This window comes from Larus michahellis, chromosome 5, assembly GCF_964199755.1.
Source record: "Larus michahellis chromosome 5, bLarMic1.1, whole genome shotgun sequence".
NCBI lineage: Eukaryota > Metazoa > Chordata > Aves > Charadriiformes > Laridae > Larus > Larus michahellis.
In genome coordinates this window covers 42,871,936-42,897,911 of record NC_133900.1, presented here as the reverse complement: position 1 = coordinate 42,897,911, position 25,976 = coordinate 42,871,936, and the positions used below count along the sequence as shown (strand labels likewise).

Sequence of the window (25,976 nt, the reverse complement as noted above, 5' to 3'; positions counted from 1 at the left end):
GGTAAGTTGTATCCCAGAGAAGACACATTCCTGGTCTCCTGAGTTATTGCCACAGGGAAGAGCTTTAAGTCCGAGGCTGGGGGAGGGCAGGGGGAATTCCTCCCTTCTCTCCTACGCGAGAGGTCACCATGTATGACCAGACCCCTGGAGGCCAGAAGAACAGCCTGAGACACCAACAGGCTGCCCCGCAGGGCCGCGTGCAGCACCGCACTACCCTCAGGCCCAATACGGTTGGTGTTTGCGGTGACCCTGGAACTCGCACAGGCATTTATGCTGTGGCGAGTGGTCGGGCGACCCCGAGACCGTGGTTAGGTCCTGCAGAGCCACCCATTACTGCAGGGCTACTACCGCAGGCTGAGACGCCACCACAACGGCAGCCACAGCCCCGCGCCTCGCGCGCGCCCGCCCCCTCCGCTCCACGTCACGTGACGTGACGTCCACGGGATGACCCCGCCCTTCGTCCCACGCACGCGCCCTGCCCCATCCACCGTGCCCGGGAAACCAGCGCCTCGGGGCAGCCGGAAGTGGCGTACTGCGGGGAGGGGGCGGGGCCGCCGGCCGCGTGGGGCGAGAGGGGCGCGGGCCGCCGGGTGCAGATATGGAGGTGGTGGCGCAGATGGAGGCCCTGGCCTTTGAGCCCGGTACCGCCGGCACCGCGCCGGGCGCGGAGGGGGAGCCGGGTACGGAGGGGGAGCCGGACGCGGAGCGGGAGCTGGGCGCGGAGCAAGGGTCGAGCATGGAGGGGGCGCTGAGCCCTTCGAGTCCCCAGGGGGGCACTGGGGAAGCCCAGGCCCCACCGCCCCCAGCCGAGGGAGCGCGCAGCCCGCCGCCGCCTGCGAGCCCCAGTGGGCCTCCTGCCGCCGCCCCCTCGTCGGACTCGGACAGGTGGGTTTAGCCCTGGCAGCCCCGGGGCTGGGCCGCGGGGCGAGGGTGGCGCGTCGCGTCGCTCTCCGCGGGTGGCTCTTTCCCCTTTGAGGCCTCTTGCGCGGCGGCGAGTGTGGGCCGCGGCGTGGGTCGCCTGCCTTGTGAGCGCTCTGTGAGCGAGGTGTTCGAGTCCACCCCTGTCCCAGTGTTTCAGCCGCTGTAGCTCTTTCTCCCATTAAAGATGACACTTTCTGTTATGTTTCACTAGTAGTTTTGCTGTTGAATTAATAAGTCTCCAAAACAATGAGTGTAAGGGTATAGGATTTAATGAAAACATGAGTTTGGTGGTGGTGGCCTGTAGGGCATAATGGTTTGTTGGGCCACCATGACCAATGGAGCGTCTTGTTTGACATGGTCCTCACAGGGTGCACCTACATTGCTTGTGACAAGACACCTGCGGTGTTATTGCTGAAAGAAGCTGAATGTTGGACTCAAGGTAAAGAGTCTGCAGATCTTAACTCATGCTCTAATGTTGGCATCTAGGTGGAAAAGCTCGTTCTCAACCTGTATGTTTTTTATAAAAGGTTCCGTCTTCCACTGCATCTGTGCTTTGGTTTTCAGTGTAGTTGGTGAAAGGTAACTTTGGTTAGATGTGGGCTCTGTTTCAGTCTTAGAAGCCTGCATATTTTTTCAGTTTCAGTGAGTTTTGTGTTTTCTTTTTGAGCCATTGCAGCAGAATAGGTATGTTCTTCTAATTAGGGAAGGCTGAAATGAAGTCTAAGGTTCTCTTCTTAAAAAGAAGATACTGAGCTTTGTTAACAGTTAATGTGTTAGAGCTTGACTTTGGAAATACTCTGTTTGCTTGGTTCAAAGTTTTTCCAGAAAATCATGAAGTGATGGAGAGCAAAATTCCTGACCTATGGCAGGGGCTTCACCTCTAGTATTTGCTTCCAAAATCTGTTGTGCTGGTGTTCATATGAATATTAAAGACAAAATCTTGATAGCTTTAACTTATTTGACTGACTATGTGTATCTCAAACGTTTGTTCTTTCTTTTTTTTTCTCTGTCTACTGATTGGTCTCTGGTAGTCTGACTGATTTTTGTCTTTCTGCTATGTTGATTTTGTTCCAAGAAGTCCTTATTTGGCTTTTTCAAAAGGTTTATTTGGAGAGATTCTCTTACTTGTTTTTTTTCCTATCGACATTTGTTGGAAAAAAAAATATGCAGAAAAAGATAATTGAAAGCCATCCATTTGCTTGTGAAGGAGGCAATGTAATACCAAAGAAGCTAGGAGGGAGTGTTTTTTATGTTTTATTTGTCACTTTGTTTCTAAATGCTGCTTTGTTAGAGGCCAGATCAGGTAAGAAAGGCTAGATGCAGTTTTACAAACATTTGCCTGCCTTGGTGTATTTTTGTGTAAGGCTTGTAATATGTTTTTTTGTTCACCAGGATCAATTACTCCATGTGGTTTTTCTTCCACCAGTTCCTGAAGAACTTAAACTTTCCCTAAAACGAACGTGTTGACATGAATAAGGACTAGTTTCTTACTGTGCTCTTTACTTTGAAATACTAAGAATCTGAGACAATAAATATCTCTTACACATGTGCGAGGGAGAAAAATTAAATTACTAATCTGTGTGAATACGTACTAGGGGAATTCAAACAGGCTGTGAATTATGAAAGTAATCTCTTCTGCAAAAATTAGTTTTGTTTTTTTTTTTTTTTACCTTCATAGTGCAAGATGTGTTGCTTGGAATAAGTATTTTCTTGATTTACACTTAGCTTTATGCTCGTGTTGGGATTATACAAAAGAGTCACTGTGAGCTATAGCAGGTAGTTTAATGTATTATCTTTCATGATTTTTTTATGCTTAGTTACGTCAAATGATGTTCGATACTGGGAGTACTGTCATGTATGTATGACAGAGGGAGTTATGCTGGTGCTGGACTTCTGTGTGGAGTAGCCAGTGGGAGAAACTGGATTAGAAGAATTTAAAGAGGTGATTGCTCTCATGCCATATTCACCATTCAGCAGTGAAACAGTGGGAACCCAAGCGAGCCATTGTAGTTGTTAGCATTTGCTCCAAACTGCTGAAGCTACTACTCTTCTGAGGTGTTTTTTTTCTTGTGATCTTGTCCAGTGGCTTGTAGGTTCAGAAAAAGTTGCTGCTCTTCTGTATACAAGTGTATAGAGTTAAGAAAAAAAGTAACCAAAGCTATATGAGTAATTTATAATCTAGCCATTCTTTTATCTGTAATGTAGAAGTCTATATTCTAACTCCCATGTTTGGTTTTTTTAGTGATTCGGATTCAGATAGTTCATCAACTACATCCTCCTCTTCGTCTTCTCCTTCAACAGTATCTGATGATGATCATCATCCAAATGAGAAGGATAACAGGTCTTACTGTGTTAAAACAAAAGATGAGTTGCCTATTGATGTAAGTACAATGCATTATCTTTTAAACCTTTTTCTAGGAACTCAGTTTAAAATATTTTAATGTATTATATTTTTAAGTCATTGCAATACCAAGTGATTGAATGTATATTTTTACACTAGTTCAGGTTTACCGCAGTTATAACTTAAAATGTCTTATTTTTCAGTATACTAAGACCAATCTGAAGTGAGGTTTACAGCACACTTCAGGTTCATATTTGTATAAAATCACAGTTGCAATCGACAAAAACAAATAAACTTCTGGATAGAATTCTGGATATTTTAGAACATTTTTTTTTTTTTGTATATTCCATGCTTTCATCGTCCTTTCTCTGTGTGCGAGACTTGAAGGTCTGATATGTCTTACAGATATATTTCAAATATATTTAGCCTTGAGGTAAAAATTTCAAATATTGTATTAAGCCTTCTAGAGGTTCAGATTGCATTGCCTCTGCTCACTTAAGCAAAATTATTGGAGTGGTCATAGAAGTGGCTTGTATTTGTTTTATTCTACAATTTTTGTTATAGCACTCTTTTTATGTATTGTGGATCAGAACCTTAATTTGCATCGAGATACTGTCTTTTGGTTTTAGTTCTCATAAATAACATACTCATTAAGTATTGCTGGCATTATTCCTCATTATTTCAAAATTAAGAGGTTTAAAGGAATGAGTTTTAGTAATAATCTGCTAATGGATGATTAGCTATACATCATTTGTAATGGATTACAAATAAAAGGATAATGTAACACTGTAATGTCAATTTACACTAACAGTACATATTTATCTGTTATTCTGTAGATCTCTTCCCTTCATAAAAAATGCTTTCTGGAATGAGAAACAAGCCCAGTGGAGGGTACAGGAAATTATTAGAAAGGTAGAGAAAAAAACCTCTGAAGAGCAGATACAATTGGATACATTTACCTTTGTTTCAGTGCTCTGTTAAGAGTTTGTAATGAATGTCTGGAAAGGCTGAAGCATTGACAGGCATTAGTAGTAGCAACAACAACAGGAGATGGGAGTATGTTGTTGATTCTTAAACTGTTCTCTGTGTAGGCACTTAGAGTGAAGAAAAGCTCTTAGCATATTCTTTTATCCCTGAAATTAATCAAAGATTTAGAAACACACATAAAGTTATGTTCTGAAGGAGTAAAACATCAGAGCAATTCCTGCTTACATGCACTTTGTTTTGAAGTATGATTAATAGTAGAACCGTCAAAAGTGCTTCTATGACAACGTTGGGTTTTTTTTTAAAGCACTAGACTTTTGAACAAAAATCCTTGCTCAAATAGATATACTTGTCAAGTTTTATTTACCTTTCATCTTAATTATTTATTTAAATAAAACTCATGATAGTCTGAAAATGCTTGTTGATCTACACTTGTCTCATTAGTGTACTAGCTTCAAGTCCAAGTGTTTACAAAATATCATCTTCCTTTTGAGTAGCGGCCTGATTAATTTCATTGGTTCAGCAAAGTTATAGGTTTTTTCCAGTGACAGTTAATAGGAACTTCTAGCAATTACATTATTTACTGTATCTTGTACTAAGCCATTGTACTGTACTAGAATTAGTCTGTAAAAATGTTGTAGTTTGTCTTATGTAAGTTTGAGAGAATACAATTTGAAAATTAAAACTTATCTGTTAAAAAGTTGCCAATAATAGCTAACTTGCTAAGGCATGGGTCAAAGATAAAATGAAAAATTAAAGAAAATGTTTAACTGGAATATGTCCTTAGGGGAAAAAACACGCACATATTAAGGAGTGTTAGTGGAACTATTTTTTAGAACCTCCTCCTTTGAAGTGTAGGATGGCAGATATTGTATATAGTATGACAGATAGTACAGTTTACGAGTTTGAGATTTATGATCAAAATCTTAGCTTTCTTCCTTCTGGTCTTTGGCCTTTGACTTACTCCGGCATCCGTGACTCAGTTAAGTCGTAGCAGCAAAGTTCGTTTAACATTGGAAAACTTACTGTCCTGTAGAAGGGTGTGGGGTTTCTATCTGAATTAGCATCTTGACTTCACAGAATCTTCAGAGTTGGAAGGGACCTCTAGAGATCATCTAGTCCAACTCCCCTCCTAGAGCAGGATTGCCTAGAGCACATTACTCAGGACTGCATCCAGGCGAGCCTTGAAAGTCTCCACAGAAGGGGACTCCACAACCTCCCTGGGCAGCCTGTTCCAGTGCTCTGTCACCCTCACCGTAAAGAAGGTTTTCCGTGTATTTGAACGGAACTTCCTATGTTCCAACTTGTGCCTGTTGCCCCTCGTCCTGTCACTGGGAACCAATGAAAAGAGTCTGGCACCATCCTCCTTCAACCCACCCTTTAGATACTTATATGCCATAATAAGGTCTCCCCTCAGCTTTCTCTTCTCCAGGCTAAAGAGTCCCAGCTCTCTCAGCCTTTCCTCATAAGGGAGATGCTCCAGTCCCTCAATCATCTTAGTTGCCCTTCGCTGGACTCGCTCCAGCAGTTCCCTGTCCCTCTTGAACTGGGGAGCCCAAAACTGGATGCAGTATTCCAGCTGTGGCCTCACCAGTGCCGAGTAGAGGGGGAGAATGACCTCCTTCGACCTACTGGCCACAGTCTTCCCTATGCAGCCCAGGATTCCATTGGCCTTTTTGGCAACAAGGGCACACTGCTGGCTCATGGATAATTTACTGTCTACCAGGACCCCCAGATCCTTCTCCTCAGAACTACTTAACAGCAGGTCCACCCCTAACCCATACTGGTGCTTAGCATTCTTCCTCCCCAGGTGGAGGACCTTGCACTTGGCTTTTGTTGATCCTCATTAGGTTCTTCTCTGCCCAGCTCTCCAGCCTGTCCAGGTCACGCTGGATGGCAACATGGCCCTCCGGAGTGTCAGCCACCCCTCCCAGTTTGGTATCATCAGCAAACTTGCTGAGGATACACTCTGTCCCATCATCCAGGTCATTAATGAATATACTGAACAAAATTGGACTGAGTATTGACCCCTGGGGGACACCACTGGTTACAGGCCTCCAACTAGACTCTGTGCCGCTGATCACAACCCTCTGAGTTCTGTCACACAGCCAGCTCTCGATCCACCTCACCGTCACCTCATCTAGCCCATACTTCCTCAGCTTCCTAATGAGGATGTTATGGGAGACAGCGTCAAAAGCCTTGCTAAAGTCAAGGTAGATGACATCTACAGCTCTCCCCTCATCCAGCCAACCCATTATAACATCATAGAAAGCTATCAGATTGGTCAAGCATGATTTACCCTTGTAAATCCATGTTGACCGCTTCCAATGACTTCCTGTTCCTCTATGTGTTTGGAGATGACATCCAGAATGAGTCACTTCAATGCTATATTATATGATCTGGGACAGTCTTGGTCTCTGTTTGGTCTTTGAGTTGCTCTAGAAGCCTTTGCCAAGCACTTTTGTTAAGACTGAAGATTATCAGGTGAAGTTTTGGTAAGACAGGATCAGATTCTTCTGTTGGAGAGGGAGTTTATTTCTGATGGTGGCCTTTAAAAGTGCAGTTCAGTGCTAAGGTTTGGACTCTGCTTCCAAATTCAGATGCTGTATTTGAAGATGATTCTTACTCTAGTTGCTCTTACCTTGCATTCCATATAGTTTGTATTGAATCCTCACCGGTATAGTATGTTCATAGAAATCTTAATTTATGAGTGAATTGGAGGTAGGTGATGGTGTTAATCAGCCTTTGATAGCAGATTTTGATGCTTACATTTGAGGGAAAAGTTTAATTTGAATATTGTTTGTGCAGTACTCATTTGTTTATCTGAAGCTTGGCATTTTTTTCAAAAGTGTTCTCTATGATTATCCTCTTGTGTACCAAATACAACTTACAACTAAAAATAATTGTCTTTGTTTAGGTTGTTGTTATCTTTACATCTTCTGTAATGGTCTGAGTCATGGTATAAATAAACACACATCATTTTGTTGAATAAGATGATACATATATTTGGTGTATTTCATACTATTTTATCACATGCTGTGTAGATTTTTCTTCTGTCATATGTTGAATGTGATTACAGACAACTTGTCTGACTTTTTCATTATTGATTATCTAATTATTGTGTTGTACATTGAACTTAATTTATCTAACTTGAAAGTTCAAAAAAAAATGAACAAAATGTCTATCAGTTGTTGGTTTTCTCCAGTTGAATAAAATTGGCTTCTACTTTAGTTGCAACAGAAATATGTAGAGTAGCGTCTCAATAGAGATGTCTTCAAAAGTGACATTCCCCAAGATGAGTTCATTTAAAATTATTCTGAAAGAGGGAAATCAAACAAAATTTTTTTTTTAATTAAACCTTCAAAATGCTAGGAGGCTTTTCTGATTGTCAAATTTATGCAGCAACAAAGTGGTGAACGTCTTAAGTGTGATGAGATTATATTCTGAACATTGACTTGATATTTTCAGGAACTACCTCCTGTTGAAGACTTAACAATAATTCTGCCTGATGATGTTGAACTGAAGCTCTTTGGGACAGTTTCCAGCATCATTGAGCAGCTAGGTAGGCAAGATATGTTTGCTTTGTTTTTAATTAAAATAATTTCTGTATATCTCTACACTGACTGTACTTAACTCTTCCCTCAAAGTGTCGGTACTGCAGCATTCTATTTCAGGCGGTAGCACATTGCTGAATGAGAACTTGGACTACCAAATGACACTTGTGTTGAATTCACATTTAGTTGGCTTGCATCTTCAAAAAATTAACGTACTATGACTATTATGCATGTGTTTCTGTGTGACTTCCATGTTCTAATTTTTTCATTCAAAAGCCTTTTTTCACTGTGTATTGTGATCTTTATATTAATTCTGGCAACAATAGGATTGAACAGTTGCAGTATTTTAGGAAGTCTTCCAGTTGTACATGCTATATTTGAATTATCTCTGAAGATACAGGAGGTGTATAACTGAAAGCACAGATGTAGTACAATGCAGTCCCAAGTGCTTCCTTGTTAATATGTGAGGACAGTAAAAAGACTTGTTTCTTTAGCCAGTGTAGCAGTGCTTGTTGGGTAACTGGTACATTGAGTATGTGTTTGTTCTTTTTTCTTTTTGGTTTTTTTTTAGTTCATCCCACTTCTGTCACCTTGACCAAATACAAGCTGCCAGTGTCAGCAGTCATAGGACAGCATAGCTAACATGATTTATAGGTGTTGGAGGGTAAGCTTAATGGGATTGAGACATACAATAGATACAAGCTTGACGGCAGGTGATATACATTCAGGGATCCTTTCAGATCTACCTGGGACCTCATTTTTTTGATGTGTGAAATCAAAGTTTTGCTGAAGCTGGTATTAAAATATCCATAGTATGTTTGTATTTAAGCTTATTCCAAGTGTTCCATGCTACTTGAACTGCTTTCAAAAGAATTTGCTTATGAAAATTAGAAATTAAGTTCAATTTTAAAGGTCAAATATTTAGGTTAAGTGGGGTACAAAAGAATTAAAGCAAATAGCCTTTCCTATTAAATTTTCTTTTATCGTAAAAGACTCCAGGTTATACAGGCTATTATAAGGCTAGAACACTATAGGCTCATGCTTGCTTCACACTAGCTAAACGCAAGATGACAGTACTTCCTGTAAACTTTAACTTCTGCTCTGTGTATGAGAATTTAATGGAACTTTTGCTGTGTTTTGCTTCAGGGTACTTGAAGAGAAGAGAAAAATTCACTGTGTGGGTTGTAGCCTGGAAAGTAAACAGCTTTGTTATATATGAGAAACCTGCCCTGGGACTGCACTTTGGGCCCTGGAAGAGTATAAGCTGAGGATTTTGGATGGGTTGGGATAGGGGGAGCTGTAGGTCAAATAGGCTGTAGGTGATAATGTTTCTTCTGAGTTTCATGGGACTGGCATGACTTATGTTTTCAGAATATCTTCCTTAGCCTACTGGAATATGGGGCTATGCAGGATTAGTCAAGTTGAGAGCATTCTCTGAGAGTTTTTGGTGTGGGGTTTTTTTTTGTATATTTTATCTTACAGGTAGGCATAAAATAAACTGATTTCCTTCTATTGAAATTAAGTGAACTATTAAGCTTATAGCATTGTCATAGGCTTGCTTGGCATGTCACAAGGTGTTTGCAGATTGAAGTAGCAGCAAAGGTGGAGTTTTAGCTTGATGAGATGTTTATTGCTTTAAGTCCTGTTATGTAAGTTTAGCAGTGATAATCTTAGTTTTTGTTCAAGTCTGAGTGACAATAAGTGCTTGAGTGACTTTATTTGATGGTGGAGGGGCACTGAGAATGCTTAATGGAGCGTTCAGTTGTTTTAGAAGTAGAAAAGATTACCTTCAGAATCAGAATTTTTGAGTGTAATGCTGCTAGGCCTCTGTATTGACAGCTTTAAGCATTGTTCCTGCTGAATGTAAAGGAAGACACAGTATTTCTGTAAATTAAAGCAACAAATGTGAACTACTGTAACGATTTCAGTAAATAATAAGCTTTTTATGTCCTTGAATCTGGAAAACCTAAAAATGAAGTAGCTGGCATATCAAATTGTGTATTAGAACATGTTTCTGTGTCCATTTATAAGTGTTTAATTCTACTAAGTCTTAACAGATTTCATATTTTGAGCTACTACAATGACTTGTTCACTCTGACCACTCATACCATTGTTAATCATAGATTAAGCCCAAATGTAGTGTGATACTATTATATGATATTAAATTGCAGAAAGGTATTTCAAATTGTGTACCTTTATACATAAGTGGGACCACTAGTTGCTACTGTGACTGGACTGCCAGACATCTTTTGTGTTCTGGTCTGATTCTTATGACTTATTAGGGGAAGCTATGGTGAATAGCCATCTCCATTCTTTTTTTTTTTTCTGAGAAGAATTTCATTTGGAATACTAAGAAGGCAGAATATGTATGTGCATCTGCACTCAAAAAAAACCAGCTTATTGCTGCTATGCACTTAAGAAACATCTTGGGTAAATCACATATTCATATCTCAGATCTCTCATTTGTACCTGTCATCTGATCTCCTTTCTCTACCCCAGAGAATAATAATTCTGTAAACAAATGTAAAAGTTACCACTCATATAACTGGAGAAGGGGCATCCAGTTGTAAGTAGTTTGCGTATGCACACAAACTTTCAGGTGAAGCTCTATGAATTTTAGTAGACAAATAATGTTGTGGATTGTTACGTTTCTCTGCTATTAACTGTATACTGCTGTTGAAACATAAAGTTCTTATTTATTTTTTTTCCATTTTAGTAATAATTGAATCACTGAGAGGCCTACCTCCAATAAATGAGGAAAGTATAATTTTTAAAGAAGATCGGCAAGCAGCAGGAAAGGTGTGTGTAAAGCAAAAAAACCTGTTATCTAATATAAAATTCAAAGTGTTTGTTCCAACACATAGTGTTGAAGTTCACTAAATGAAATATAATGTTTCCTTGATACATAGTTTTTCTTTGTGCTTTTGACTCTTGCTACAGTAATCTGTTTTTTTTATTCTCAAGAATTCCTAACCTGGAATTCAGTGCATCCTTACAGAATTACAATGTGCGATCAGCTTCTGCTATTTTATGAGTGCTTGTGGAGAGGGAGGGGTTGCTTTCAGATGTATAATGTCTTGAATAACAGTCTGGGCTCTTTTATTGCCAGGAGTTGGAGGCAAAGATTGGAGAAATTAGAGTCAAGTTTCAGGAAAAATGGGGAATGTTTACATATCTGTGCTCTACAGTTCCAGTTTTAGGCCAGTGTGTGCTTTATGCAACTATAATGAAGTATGTTTGCTGAGAGGGGTGTTGCATTGAATTTTGTATGTTTTCTGGGGAAGGAAAGCCATCATCCAGAACGGTTACTACTATAATATCTTTGAATGCTAGACATGAGTGAAACAAAAAACCTCAGCCTGAATTTGCAGATGTTCAGTACAACATCTCGGAATTCTCTGCTTTCCATGCAGTTGGGGAAGAGATAGGGGAACTGATGTAAAAGCGTCTTGTAAAGATGAACTTTGAGGAATAAATGATAAGGAGATTGTTCCAGGTGTAAGAGATTTGAAAGCATAGTGGAGCAAAGAACAGATTTGACAAAAGGAAAGATGGCCAAAGTAGAGGAAGCAGACAATGAAAGCAATGCAGTTGGGTGGGTGAAGGCAACATCAACGTGTGAGAGAACTTACTTTTCCACATTAAGTCTTAAACAGTAGTTGGAGAAGTATACTATCAAAGTGTGGTAATAAAACCAAAGCATGAAAGCAACTTCCTTTGATGCTGCATTTTGAAGATATATTGAACTTCTTAAATACAAAGCATCTTAAAACTTCACGGTTGTCTACAATGAAATTAGCTACCTACTCTTGGTTTATTTAAACATTTTAATTTTGTTTGTGTTACAGATATTTGAGATATTTGGTCCTGTTTTACATCCCTTTTATGTGTTAAGATTTAACAGCTCTGAGCATATCAAAGCAAAAGGTATTAATGTGCAAGATAGCATGTATTTTGCTCCATCAGTGGAGGACTTCACCCAGTATATATTTGCAGAGAAACTAAAACAGTGAGTCTGACTTCTTTTCTATTCTGGTTATAATGTATTTTTTAATATAGCTAAAAATACTGAATAGAAGTTTAGCCTTGAGTGAGAAACTGCAGGACTAAGCTTGACATTAAAACTTTTTCTTTTTTCAGGTATTCTCAACTGTGTTGTAATAACAAAGTTGTACTGATTTGGCCTTTCAGAACAGTACAGAGTAGCTGTAAACTACAAGCTTCTAAGGTGTTAAATTACTAAAGTTTAGTAGCTTCTTATTCAATTTAATATATTACGCTTTTTTTCTTTTCGTGTTGTTGTGTTACCTAAAAAGACCATAACCAGAAATAAATTCATTGATACTTCCCTCCCCGACACCCTCTCACACACATACATGGGTTTTGAAAGGTGAACTTTCTGGATTTTGTTGTTCTTCATATTCTTGTTTAGTTTCATAAGTTATAGTTAATTTGTTTGAAATCTGAACAAGTTTTTATTTATTTACTATTTTTATTTCACATTACAAGCTGGAGAATATAAATTCTATATGAAAATTACCTGCTGTAAATTTGGGGGGGAGGGGGGTTGTGTGCCAATGTAGTGTGATGTTCAGAAACTTCTCAATAGTGTTTTTGTACCCAAGTCTGACTGAGGAAAGTAGCATGTATGAATAGGACTTGTTGGCATTTAAAAGGAAGTGTACTCAAAGATACAGAATAAAAAATAAAACATAATAAATGACTGCTAGATATTAGTTTTCTAACTATTGATGAATAATTGTCTGAAATAACTATAGGCTAAAAAGTCCTTTGTCATACAAGCGATTTAGTCCCTCTTCTCTATAGTCAGAAAAAAAATTATAATATTGATGTCTGCATTAATTGCAACTCTGCCAGTATTCCTACTGAATTTTTTCTTTAGTCAGGTGTGTGTGGCCAGGTCTGCTGGAGTCTTATCCCCCTTACCTTTCTCATTTCTGTAGAAGCAACAAGCATATTTTTTTTTTTCCTTTTAGTGAAGACCAAAATAGATCACTTTCTCACTCTGCTGCCTGTTTGTTTTTCTGCATCATTTTGATGCCAGCTGGTCTTTGATTTGTGCCATTAAACTTTGTTGCTTAGCACAGTAACTGCACAGACTTTAATCATCTGCTTACTACATCAATAACTGTGTGCCGTGCTCAGCATCTGAGACGTGAGACTTATGTTTTAGTTTGTTACATGCTTTGCAACTAGTTTTGGGAACTATTTGTCCTTTGGTAGTACTTTACTGTCATATATGGTACAAAATTGAACACTGGGTAAGATGTCTCACGCTTTCATGACTTACCAGTGCAGCTGAACAGTGCATCAGGCATTCTTTCTCACTCTGCATTAAAATGACCAGTGTGAACACTGGTGTAATCTGACGTAAACCATATTTTCTGATTAATGTGACTGAAGTTACATTTCACTGGAACGATATTTTATTTCTTAGCTTTGTCAGGAGGGGTTCCTCAGCTTTTGTGAGGCAATTAGTGCTATTTGTTGAAGCTGCATTTTCACAAATTAAGTCTCATTGAAAAAGGATAAAGAATTTTGATTCCCGATCTCTGCGGTAATGTCTATATAAAAGAAACCAAGGTGGCATGGATTGTTGGTGGCATGGCAAAGTTGAGCTTCAGTTGGTGCATCACAAGGAGGCTCTTGGACCTTAGCAGATTGCTTATTTTTCTGCTTTTTGTTACTTTGACTGTGTACAGACCAGCTTGTGGAGTATTACAGGCTTAAAGTGTTAGAACTGCTACTTAAAACTTGTGATGGTACTTTGAAAAGAAAAGGAATCAGGATTAAGGTCTGAAGTATTACATTTACAACAAAATAGAAGATGAAACCTAATTATCTAGCTAACACTGTATTAATAGAATTGTAAGCTGGGCTTAGAGGTTTTTTTGATTCCAGATTCTCTTTGCTATAGATACACTTAAAGCCTGTGTTCTACTAGACCAGTTCATTGCTGTTTTTAACTGGACATAAGTATTCTGTAACCAGAAGAATGAGAAAGCTTATGACTAGTCAGCAGTTAGTTGACATAAAAGAAAGTTGCAGTGAACTACCTCAGTTCAGGTTCAAAGCAATTTAGGTTCAAATGTATGTGTTGAGAGAATATCTTAATATTAGGTGTTTGAAATGTTCAGTCTTCACTCAAAGCAGGAAGATTTTTTCGAGTGACATATGTAGTGAAGTTCTATTGACTTAGAAACAACATAAAAAACCAAATGCCTCTTTCAAAACAGGCAGCTCCTGGTATAGGAGATCTGATACCTTGAAGAAAGTGTTACCATATTTGCTACGGTACAGTTCTTCCAAATTATTTCTAACGTGGAATATGTTGCTATTATGTGTCTCAAACAAGAGATGCTTCATAGTCTCCTTACACCATCTTCTTTCATCTTGATTGTCTAATATATGTGTTTTTTTTTTTTTCTCTTAGGGAAAAAGGTTCAGATGCATCTTGGAAGAATGACCAAGAGCCACCACCTGAAGTAAGTAACTATAGGATTTTTTTTGTTTATTGTTTTTGATTACACAAGATACATGTAGAGAAATATCTGTGCAGAGTAACTAATTAGCAAGTTTATTTTTCTACGCATACAAGAATTGGATGTACTTCTTTTCTTCATTGAAAAGAAGGTCATGCTTTTCTTAGGCCACAGTCAGTGTAGAGAGTACTAGCTATCTTTTTCTACTGCTTTTTGCAATTGGGAAAACTTATATCTTCAGTTACTCTAGTCCTTCAGGAACATGCTTGGCAATCTGAACATTCCAACTTTGAGTAGCAGTGATTTTACCTTGCCTAATAATTTTGAGTCTGCTAGGGAATTTTTGTCCTTGCTTTCTTTCACTGCAGCTTTGTCTTTTACCTTGCCACGAGCAGTTTTCTTTAAAGGCCTGCTAGTACTCTGCAAACTGTACTGCAGTCTGCTCTGTTGGATTAATTTGATACATCCTCTGTTACTAAGAAACCATTCAAAGAATGCAAGATTTCACTACTGTTTGCTATTATAAAACAGTAGTTTCATGAGAGGAGATGAGCTGCTTCCATACAAAAGCAGTATAGAACTGAGAGCTCCTCATGACCGTTGACATAATTTACTGTCGGATCTGTAACATTTTCTTCAATGACAGCCAGGCTTCCTGTCCAGTGCTCCTTAACTCCACTCTAACTATACTTCTCCTGACTGTTTTCTTTTTCAATAAGAATTGCGAGGCTGAGAGTTTTATGGAGGTGTTTTCATGAGATTTGTTTTCCTGCTTTTAGCCTATCTTATCCAAAATAGCGGAGATTCCTAGAAGCCTTGTGTCTACCATAGTATCTTAAAGAGATCTCTTTATCTGCTTGTTTTGAACCTTCCAGAAGGTTGCTTAATTCTAAAGTATGTAATAGGGGCTTCTTACTCTATAATTAAGGTGGTTTTTGTGAATTGTTTTGTTGTGTTGGTTTTTTTTAGTGTTGTAACCAATTTTTAGAATAGAGCATTTCAGTTGGAAGGGACCTACAATGATCATCTAGCCCAACTGCCTGACTAATTCAGGGTTGACCAAAAGCTAAAGCATGTTATTAAGGGCATTTCCAAATGCCTCTTGAACACTGACAGGCTTGGGGCTGGCTTGCCAGCCAGATGTAGCCCTGGGAATTCACTACAACCCTTTGAGCTCTGCCCTTCAGCCAGTTCTTCACCCAGCAAACCATGAATCCACTCATGCCACAGCTGGACAACTTGTCCGGAAGGATGCTGTGAGGGACAGTATCAATTTTTTCATTCACAGTCCTTATCCCAGGCCAGTTGTTCTGGCTTGAAGGAGAGATGTTGTGACACAGGCTTTACTGTGCTTGAAGATAGGTCTTGTAATAATGTATCAGTCTGTCAACCCAGAATGCTGCTTCTTCCACTGTGGTGAAGATGATGCATTTTGAAATACCTTTTTTTTTTTTTATTCCCACAAATGGAATTGAGCTGAGCAGTGTTAACTTTGCTCAAAGAATTTTGTCTGTCAGTTCTGACTGTAAATTGCCTTCCTTTCTCTGGGAGATGACATCTCACACAGAATGATCATTTGAGAATTAGAAGTGTTGCATAGAACTGGACAGTAGGTATGTGATCAATAGAGCTTTGAAAGACTGTGTATACTTAGAAACTTTTGGCTTGTCTTAGATTTCTTTCGTTGAACAGTTTTCTAGTGATGATGATACAAAATGTGTTTATTGGCTGATGGTGAGCTCTTTTTGTTTGCTAGTCATATTTTTAAAGCTGTTCAGGAGATGAGTTTATGACTGTGTAATTTGAATTTGTAGGAACCAAAGTAACTTTAAAATTTGGCTGAATACACTCCAGTATTCAAGTCTTCTGCAGATATAGATCCATTGCTTTTTCCAAAGTTGGTATTTATTTTTTTTGTGATTTTTCTTAGTTTTAATTATGATACTGTTACTTTCAGGTTATAATCTGAAAGTACCGGGGAACTTTAGGTTTACTGTACTTCACTATAGGAAGGAAGCCTGAAAAAAAATCAGCGATGGCAAGGATGGGCAAACTTGATTGCTTTTTATGACACCTTTGTTTCCGTGGCTGTTTTGACTTTGATATGTCTATGTGCTCTGTTTTGGAGAAAACACCACATCTAACATCTTGTAATCCTTAATTAGAATAATCTTTGGATAGTTCTAGCAGTTAGAGTTTACACTAAGATATCCAAACTGTGACAGCTGATAAGCTGATAGAAAGTAGCTTTTGCTGTGAAGGTAATGGCTGTTGACAAGGGTGCAGATCAAATTTAATGCTACTGATGCTTGAAATTGTCTCTTACAGCCAGACTCTTTTAGAGCCCTCAGCTGGCAGCTGATTCTATCACTTTTCTGGCCAGCTCCCACAGTAAACTGCATGCAATTGCTGGAGTCGGTTCTTTTTGTGATATTGTGAAGCTTTATTTGTGTATGAATGTTCAATTAATCCATGTTATGCCTTTTATGCTTGCTACTTTAAGGTATATGGTAAGTGTTCCTTTTCTGACAGGCTCCTAATTAGCCCAGCTCAACTGTAGACTCAGTAATACAACCTCTCTTGGCCTTGTCTTTGGGGTCTTAGGATGACAAAGTGTGACCTGTATGCTGCAAGGCTAGCAGGAGCAGATGAATGTGATTTCTCAGTGAGGCAGCTTTTATGGAATGTTACATGGAAATTAGCTAGCAACAGAAGGTACCTGTTGTTTGTTATTTCTGCTCTACTGGAGGATGGCATATTAAAGTGCTTAGAAAAAGCAGGAGTTAGTGAAAGATTTTTACTTCATGGTATATATCGTCTTGTTGTATTCCTTGTGGATTTTTTTGAGTAAGAATATAATCCACTTATGTAGAAGAGGAAATAGTTGCATTCAGAATTAACTTCTACATGGCTTTTTTAGCACTGTTTTAGTGCAGTGTTTTTGAGATCCGTGCTCTCTATAACCTATAGAGTTACATCAGTGAGCAGCAAACCCCTTCCTTTCAGAATTGTGAGGGGGGGGGGTGGGAGCAAACCATTAAGTCATACAAGTGAGCTGTTTTTCAGGCAACTAATTATGCGGACAGATTTCTTTCCTGTCACTAATAACTTTTCCTCATTCTAAATGTAAGCTAGGATTCAAAGGTAGCAAAATGTTGCAGTGATGTTCAATCTATTGTAAATGACAGCGTTCTCTGAAGCTGAAAATTCCTTTGGAATAACGTTGCTATCGTAAGTTTAATGGGAACAGTGTTATTAAATATACTATAGGAAGTTACAATTTAGTGACAATTTTAAACTAGAAATATTTTTTTAATGTAGTTTGTGTGCTGAGTTAAGTATTGGTTGCCAAATTAATTTTAACTTACTTTAAAAATCTGTATTTTAATTTACCTAGTCTGCAGTTTGCCCTTCAAAAGCTTTTTCTTGGCAATAACTAGCCAGCTCCCTCAGAGATGTCGAATTTATTTTCTTACTAACATCTAGGCAATCAAAAATTTGTGTTAAGTACTTGAATGTTGCTGGTTTTAGGAAAATTAGAAGGAATAACAGAGTATTGTATAATTGTCTTATGAGAAATTTGTGGAGTGATAAGTTTTTGATTGTGTTGAGAAGCCAGCTGAACGCACGATGGCTCTTTGAATGCAAAATAGGAAAGTGCAGCTTTAATAGTCTTCTAAGCTGACTGCAGGTTGTATTGTTTTCTAAATAATGATTTATTGCTAGATCTGAAGTTCTCTGTGCAGTCTCTATATGGCTTGTTTTCCCCCCTGCCCCCCCCCCCCTTTTTTTTTAACCAGGCCTTGGATTTCAGTGATGATGAAAAAGAGAGAGAAGCAAAACAGAAGAAAAAGAAGCCTCAGAGTCAAGGAAGGAAGAAACTCAAATCAGAAACTAATGCATCAAGTGAGTAAACGCTGTGGGAGAATGCTTTTCTCTCTTAAACAGAGTTTGAAATACACAATGATATCTATCTTAATAATTGAGCTTTCCTACAGTTAATCAGTATTTCTGTGCTTTTCAAAGTTATATTCATGAATTTGTGGCTATGTTCCTTATTTTTATTTAAAAGGAAAATGAAGGGTTTTTTCCATTAAACTGTGGAAGGAAAGTTTTATTAGTAGGAGGACAGTTGTCAGAGGAAATTCAAAGGCTGTTACGACAGTGTCAGCTGACACACAGTGAGGATGTGGAAGATATGCCACCTTTTGGAATTTGAGCTTGCTTGTTGCAGGGATTATTGGGGCCCAAGCTCAGCTTAAGCCTTTGAGTGCAGGGAGAAGGCGGCCATGTGCAATTTTTGGAAACCCATTTTTCTGACAATCAGGGAGAAGACACAAGTCTTAGATGGGGAATTTATTCCTCTGTCTGAAAAGGAAGCTCTTCCTTACCCATGGCATAGGAATACTCCTTGAAAAAAAACTGTTACTTGTGTAGCCTGCTGAGAACCTCTCTGTTTACCTAACACAGTCATTACATAAAAAAACCTACAGTAGTTTAATAAGACATGTATAGGTTTTCATAATATACATAGCCTTCTTCACCTTCCTTTCTCCTGCTGTTGACAGATCTGTTCAGGTGTATGCTTGCAGTTGTGCTCTGCTTTCAATAACCAAATTTTCCTATCTGTCTTCTCTCATGCCTCTCTACTGACAAAACTTTTTGGTTGCCATTTTTCATTGAATAATTTGAATCACATCCCTGTTTTTCTGTTCTCACTGGTCTGCTTCTGTTGCATGCTTTTTGTACACTCCCTTTACATACTACTGACTCTCATCCCCTGCCCTTTCCTCTGCTGCTTACATAGGAGGCTTCTTCAACTGTCTGCAGTACAGTGTTTCCTTCCAGTTAGCTTGGTCTGACTTCTTCCATGAGTTTGCTGCTCTTCTGGAGCACGTTGTGCCCTGGTGACTCCCTTTTCTCTTGATCTGGGAATTTAGTAACTGTCCTGTTAACAGTTCTACTCTGTGTACAGTACATCCCTCCCTTGTACCCTTTAAATAAAGCTGCGATCTTTCTTGGACTGGCTTTTGCCCTCTGGTTTTGACAGTTCTTCCTTAAGGGAAGGATCTGAATCGTGCCATATTTTCCCTTTGTTGCTGATGGTTGTTTTCTCTCCTGGTTTCTGCTTATATAGCAGAACGGCATATTCTCCACCATATCCTTATTCTGCCAGCTTATTGCAGACCTGCCTTTGCCTAGGGCTTGCTGAGGCTGTTACTGAACTGTGTTCCATAACTGAGAAAGCAACAGGAGGAACTGTCTCAATCTGTCAAGGGAGTATGGGTTATGATTTGCTGTAGTTTTCTGTAAATAACGTGGTGTAAATTTACACTGTGTGCAATTTAGTTTGGCTGTGGAATTCAACAACAAGGATATCTGGCAAATTGAGGCACAAACTCAGTCTCAGCTGGAGTTTTGCTTGGTTGCATCTTCATAAAACTGAGTACGCTAAAATTGGCTCATTGTTACAGCCTTTGATAGGAGAAGAAAGAACAAAAATATTCACTCAAGTACTTTCACTTCAGTGCTTCTGAGAGGACTGCATGCACCAAAGGAGTCTAAGTCCTAATCCCCCATGAAAATGAGTGGGAATTTTGGTATCCAACTAGATTTCCAGACTTAGCTTTTCAAAGGTGAAAATGTTTCTATGTGTTCTAGTGCCAAGGATTAGGTCCACATAGGTTCTTAAAAGTCAGTGGATTTTATGCAGTTTATGCCCCTAAATATATTTTTGTTTCTACCCCAAAAATTCTTCAGAGATCATATTTGGTTTACATACTACAGCCTTTTGAATATCTTAGCAGCTCTTTGGAACAGTTTTAATATTTTGGTGCTCTTTGCAGCACTTATCCCATTAATACTCTTCTAGTATTTGTATAAAGTGGCAGTACATTTGTTATGAGCTTTAAATATATGCTTACAGTGACCTGTACAGGGAAAAATTAATCTTTGAAAAATGAATGATGAAAGCTAATGGGCTAAGGGTACAGGCTGCCTTTTTTCTGATAGAGTAAGTTAATTTCATTAATTTTAGTTTAAATAATTTTCTGTGTCCTGTGTTTTTGCTATAATATCAACTCAGGTCTGAAAGCTGTATACCACTTTAGTGTAATGCAGTGTTGATTTATCTTCATTTTTAAAATGTGTTGCTTTTAAATCTTGTTTTAAACCAAAGCTTCCAAAATGCTCACAGTTTGACTGTTCCTGTGATTCATTAACACAAATGAAAATGCCTGGAGGGGAAGAAAGTGAAATTTCTTTTTTAATGACTGAATTTGCAACCCTTAGGATCGTTCTTCCTATATTACTCTAATAAATCAAGATGAGTTATTTTGTTGTTTATGTATTATTTGCCAGTGTTATTTGTTGATAAGCTTACTTTTGAAATTTCTTTGGCTTCAGCTTGAAAGATTTGTGAGAACTAAACTTAATCTTTTCAAAATAATAATATTGTGTGTGGTTTTTTGTTTCTTGTGTGTTTTTTTTTTTTTTAGGTGAGAATAAAGGACTTCCTCAGTCAATGCAACCTCCTGCTTCAAGTTATTCAAGGGGATACCGTGGCAGAGGGTTCTCCAGGGATCCATTTCCTCCTCCATCAGGCCCTCCAGGTTTTTTGAGACCACAAGTAAGACCACCACAGCTGTACTCTTCGGACAACAGAATCCATCAGGAGTCTCCAGTGTTTCCACAGCCTCATAGAAAAGAAAATCTAATAACGCAACAGTATCCCTTTCCTCCTCCAGTTTTTGGTTCTGTTAATGAGATGCATCAGTTCCACCTTCCACCTTCAAATCTGAATATGATTTGGACAGGCCCAAACATGTACAACTCATACCCCTTTTTGCCACCGCCACCTCCTCCGCCGCCTCCTCCACCTCCTCCGGATAGCCACCCTTCTCAGTTCAGGCCTTACTAAATTTCCGTAAATGTGCATACAGAGGATTGCAGTTTAAAGGGAGGAAGAACAGGCTGCTAAGACTATATTCCCTTATTTTGGAGACGCTTCATTTTTCTGCAGCAATAGAAGGGATGGTTACATGCTCTGTGGGACACCCATAGAAAACTTATTTTTCTATATATGTTTTCTGTTTCAAAAAAAGAAAACTATGATAAAAATAACTGAATATTAAATAATGGTTTATTTTTATAATATCTACTATTTTGAGATGATAAATAAAAACTTTTTGGAGACTGGTATGTAGTGGTGGAAATCTATTTTGTAATAAATTTAAGAGCTTATGTATAAACTACTGTCTAATAGCGATGAGGATATGTCACATAGATGGTATTTTAATAGTTTTAGGATAGTTGTATATTGCTATGCTTAAACCATTTTTCTCAATTTCTTCAAATTTTCAAATCTGCTTGCATGGAAACTAAAAATCTGACACCTAAATTTTTAATTTTTCCCTATATAAAGTATAGACTCTTGCTATCCAACTTTTAATATTGCATTTATTTCATACTAAGTTAAAGACTGGAGCTGGATGGTCTTTCTTTAAATAGCTGGAATAGCTAGATCAGAATTTGGACCAGCAGCGTAATTATTCTCTCACATTTAGTGTCCTACAATAGCTGTAGAAGATCAGCTTAACAATTGGATGTTTTGCAATTGATTTAGGATGTAAAACTGCATTGTGTGAGGAAATTAAAAACCAGGATAACTTCTCTAGCTTGTCTTTGCTCCTAGTGCAGAAATGCCCATAGATACCTACAGTATGTAGTCAGCTATTTGAGGAAGAAGTCATCAGACCTGTCAGGGAGAGAAAGTATGCCATTTCAGAGCTCCCTTGTTTACATTTGTGTCCAAAATGCAGGTAGTACTAGATTGCGGTTTGACTATCTTTACTGTCAAAACTGTCTCTTCTGAAACTATGAGGTTCATAAACTGTCCCGGCTTTTTCCTAGGAGGGGGGTGGAATTGTCAACCGAAGACAGCCTGGAGCAACCCCCACCTTTCGAAAGAGTCAGTCCCACAATTGCATTTCCTTAGTCTCCATGGAAGTGGCTCTGACCAACTACAATGGAAACCCCTACTCTGCATGAAGATTTTTTTTTTTAAAAAGTCAGAAAAAAAAAAAAGTGGGACAGAGACATTTTAAAGATGTTTTTTGCACTGAAAGATCATTACTAGTTGTAATGATTTTTGAATCACTAACAATGCAGTTACTTTGAACCATTGAACAGAAGTGATAGAAGTGTATAGTGTATATTTGTATTCTCAAACTCATATTGGCTTCATTACTTTGCATATGTATTTAAAGGCTAATTAAGCTCTGCAGGTGTTGTATAGACTTTGGAATTAAATAACGATGATTTATTGCAATAATGAAAGATCTATTGTGCAGAGGGAAGGACTGTCTTGTCAAGATACTGCTACTGTAAATTAGAACTTAATTTCAGACTTTTAAAGTTTCCTGTAGTATACTTAAGTAATAATTCTATTATTTACTTTATCTAAAACTGTTTCATAGGTGTGCAATGGAGAATGTTGTATAGATTTCACATTTTATGGCAAACAGTTACTGTACAGTGGCAACAAAATGTTTTGGAACACTAGCGTTCCAGACATTAATGTTTAACTCAGTTCTTGCAGATTATTTTTTTTTTTGGCAGTAAAAAGAACGTCCATCTCTAGTCTGTTGTGAATACTTACCTTTTAGGGAAAAGAAGGGGATCAAAGCTGTAGCCCAGCTATTACCATTGCCAGAGATAGGGCACAGGTGTGAGTAAACTCAGTGCAGCCTCGTGACTGAGGCACAGCAGGTTTGCTTTGCCTGTGCCTCCCTTCGCTCACCTGGAGCTTTCTTTTCACTTGGTGTAGCTATAACAGCAACTTGTTAATGACCAGGTGGGTATGATTAATTTGTTTTACATGTACTTTTTTTCTAGGCTATACACATAGGTAATTACATAGATGTCAGTGGCAAGTACTTATTCTGTGTGGAATGGGGTGTTTATGGGTTTAAAGGAATAAGATAGTGTAGAGGAACAGTGACTTGACAGAAGCCTCAAGCGGCAGTGTTGGCACTGGAAACCTGGGTTGCAAACTACTGAGTGGTCAGTCGAAGAAATAGAATCCTGGCTCTAAACAAAATCCATTTTGAGTAGAACGGGGAGAAAAAGTGTATGACGAAGAGGAAAAAGTATGTAACACGTGTAAAATGCACTATATACAGTAAAATTGGATATAATTGTGAACATGCAGACAGATGAAGAAAGAGCAAGATGTTACAAGTGTGTTATCAAACATAAACATGATCACAAGTCAATTTATAGGTTCAGGACGAAGAAACTGTCAATGTTGTGCTCAGACTGGGGACGCTGATGACTTGCTGTATGTTCCTGGGACAAATGGATGCCGTCAGCCTCGAGATCCAGGGGGGCAGCTGGAGGGTGGGCATAACGCCAGGAAAAGGAGTGAGGCAATAGGTAGTGTATGTATAACAATTCTAACTGTTGCTACTATTGAAACCTTTTTTTAATGTATAGTAATGTTCACTTTTTAGTTCATAATTGGATCTGGACTCTAATGATAGTTCTTTGATTAGGCTGTTAAGATTTAAGTTATCTGAAGGTGTAGCCTCTTTGCTCATAACGTTTGCTCAAACCAACCCAATATAAAGTTACAGAGTGTAGTCTGACAGAAATCTATTATGGTCTAAGCTATTTAATTAATGCTTGGTAGTTAACTGCAGTACTGGTTTTGTGTGCACTTGCTTGTTTTTTTTATGTCGAAACAAATTTTGCAGGTGTTCTGCATTTAGTGAGTACAGGTCACACTTGCAGTACTTTGCTTGGAATCGACTTCAGTTCTTCATTGTAAAATCATTTGAGAGCTAGGTATGATTACTGAGTTAGAAACTTTTGGAGGATTGATTTCCTTGCCCTAAAATGTGTCACGCGCAATGTCACTTGCACTGAAGAACAAGCGTTGCGATAGATTGCTAGAGTAGCACCATCTTAATTTGAAAATAAGCACCACCTTAATTTGAAAACAGAGCTGCTCTGACTGTCCCTTTCTTTTTAGAAAAAATCTTGAATGCAGCCATCGTTGATTATTAAGTTTCCTCGTATAGCTATTCGTAGTCAGTAGTGTTGCACGGATGCTGTCAGAGCCTGGTTCAGTGCTGGACACTTGCTGTTGAGAAAGCAGTAGAAACTTGCGGTAAGTTGGGGAGATTAGAACCTTAGAAGCATTTGCAAGTTCAGCTGTTTGGGGACAGAAAATAAAACTGAGTATACACTGGATAGAAAAATGAATGTTGTGGAAATGCTTCTTTTTGTATCTTTAACTCCTCGAAAAAGGTCCCTCTCTCTGTATTCAGGCCTTGAAAGCTGTAACTGTAAAGCTTGGGAAAACTGGCCCAACAATTTTAGTGGCAGAACAGCTAGTCTTGTTTGGCCTCAGCTGTTTTCATGTAAAGTTGTTCTATAGAAATCTATGTTACTATGTTACTGTGTTACATTGAACACATTACTACCTTAAAGTATTAGAGCAATATGCTAAATTAGGATTACAGTAACTCATCTGATGAACTGCCCTCCTCTGTCTGGGATACCAGGTGAGTCATGGGCACAATGGGGTAGATCCTTGGCAAATGAAGCACTATAAGACACATTCCTTTTTCTGTGTCTCTGGAAATGGAACAGTATCACACACCGGCTCAATTCTTGATCAGTGCTATTTAAGAGCAGGCTGAGCTTTTTAATCTGAAATAATTTGGTGTGTAATGCACCCTCTCTAGAGATACTCCAAATTAAAAAAGCCAGCCAGCCAGAAAATAGAAGCCATGAAGTGTGAATGGTGCAGCCACCAGGTCCTCAGCACCATCGCTTCTACAGCTCTGCTCCAGCTGGTCCACACTAGTTGATAATGTAGATGTAGTTTTAATGTTCAGCATGTACTGCAATAAACCTTATTTTTTGTAGATATTACTTAGGCATTACTGTAGTTAATGTTTCTAATACGGGCACACAAAGACAGAAGGGCTTAAAAATATCTGTTCTTTCTGTCTATTGATAGCATCCAGTCCTGATGCCAGTTGAAAATACCAGTAAACCCCTATTTGCTAGGAATTTCACTATGACCTGTGTCTCAACAGTTGACAGGTTGCTGTATTAGTACACTGATATCAGAAAAGGTGATGAAGCCAATGTTTTGTTGCACAAAATCTTTGGAATGTATCTGATGTTATGTTTACAAACAAGCAAAACTATCCAACTTCCCCCTCTTCCCCTTGCCTCCAAAAAAAAGCCAAAGGGGAAAAAAAACCAAACCAGCACATACCTCCTCCCCCCTTCCGCCCCCGCTAAATTTGTGAAGCGGATTTGTGCAATGAAATATTCAGCTGTAAGGGAAGAAGAGGTGGATCCCAGCCTCTATAACCCCTGCTGAGTTCACATTAGACCCTGTAGTTGAAAAAAAAAATTTACTGTTTATAGAGTATTTAATTTTCTATCGCATTTTACTAAATTATTAAAATTTACTAAATTGTTGAGATGTTAGAACTTTACGGTAGTTTGCTTTCATTTGATGAGATATGGTTGGGAAGTCTGTAAAAGCCTCCAAAGAAGAGGGCATTTCTTATTTTGTAGTTACATTCCTCTCAAAAGATGAGTAAAGCAATGTCAACATCAGAAAAGTTTTGAGTCCAGGGCAGAATTTTC

General features: G+C 38.5%; 1 protein-coding gene across 1 annotated transcript; it reads left to right on the top strand.

The window, feature by feature from the left end:
- The first annotated feature begins 521 nt into the window (after positions 1-521).
- NAF1 (nuclear assembly factor 1 ribonucleoprotein) lies at positions 522-21,503 on the top strand. Its single transcript, XM_074589806.1, has 8 exons — positions 522-885; positions 3,164-3,302; positions 7,715-7,808; positions 10,517-10,599; positions 11,649-11,809; positions 14,255-14,306; positions 18,104-18,209; positions 20,801-21,503. Exons 1-8 carry the CDS (start codon positions 599-601, stop codon positions 21,220-21,222), a joined length of 1,344 nt encoding a protein of 447 aa, XP_074445907.1. The 5' UTR covers positions 522-598; the 3' UTR covers positions 21,223-21,503.
- Positions 21,504-25,976: the final 4,473 nt, after the last annotated feature.

Coding starts and splice junctions, on each gene's coding strand:
- NAF1 (XM_074589806.1), top strand. CDS start 599: ATGGAGGTGGTGGCGCAGATGGAGGCCCTGGCCTTTGAGCCCGGTACC. Junction 3,303..7,714: donor AAGATGAGTTGCCTATTGAT/GTAAGTACAATG, acceptor TGATATTTTCAG/GAACTACCTCCTGTTGAAGA. Junction 10,600..11,648: donor ATCGGCAAGCAGCAGGAAAG/GTGTGTGTAAAG, acceptor TTTGTGTTACAG/ATATTTGAGATATTTGGTCC.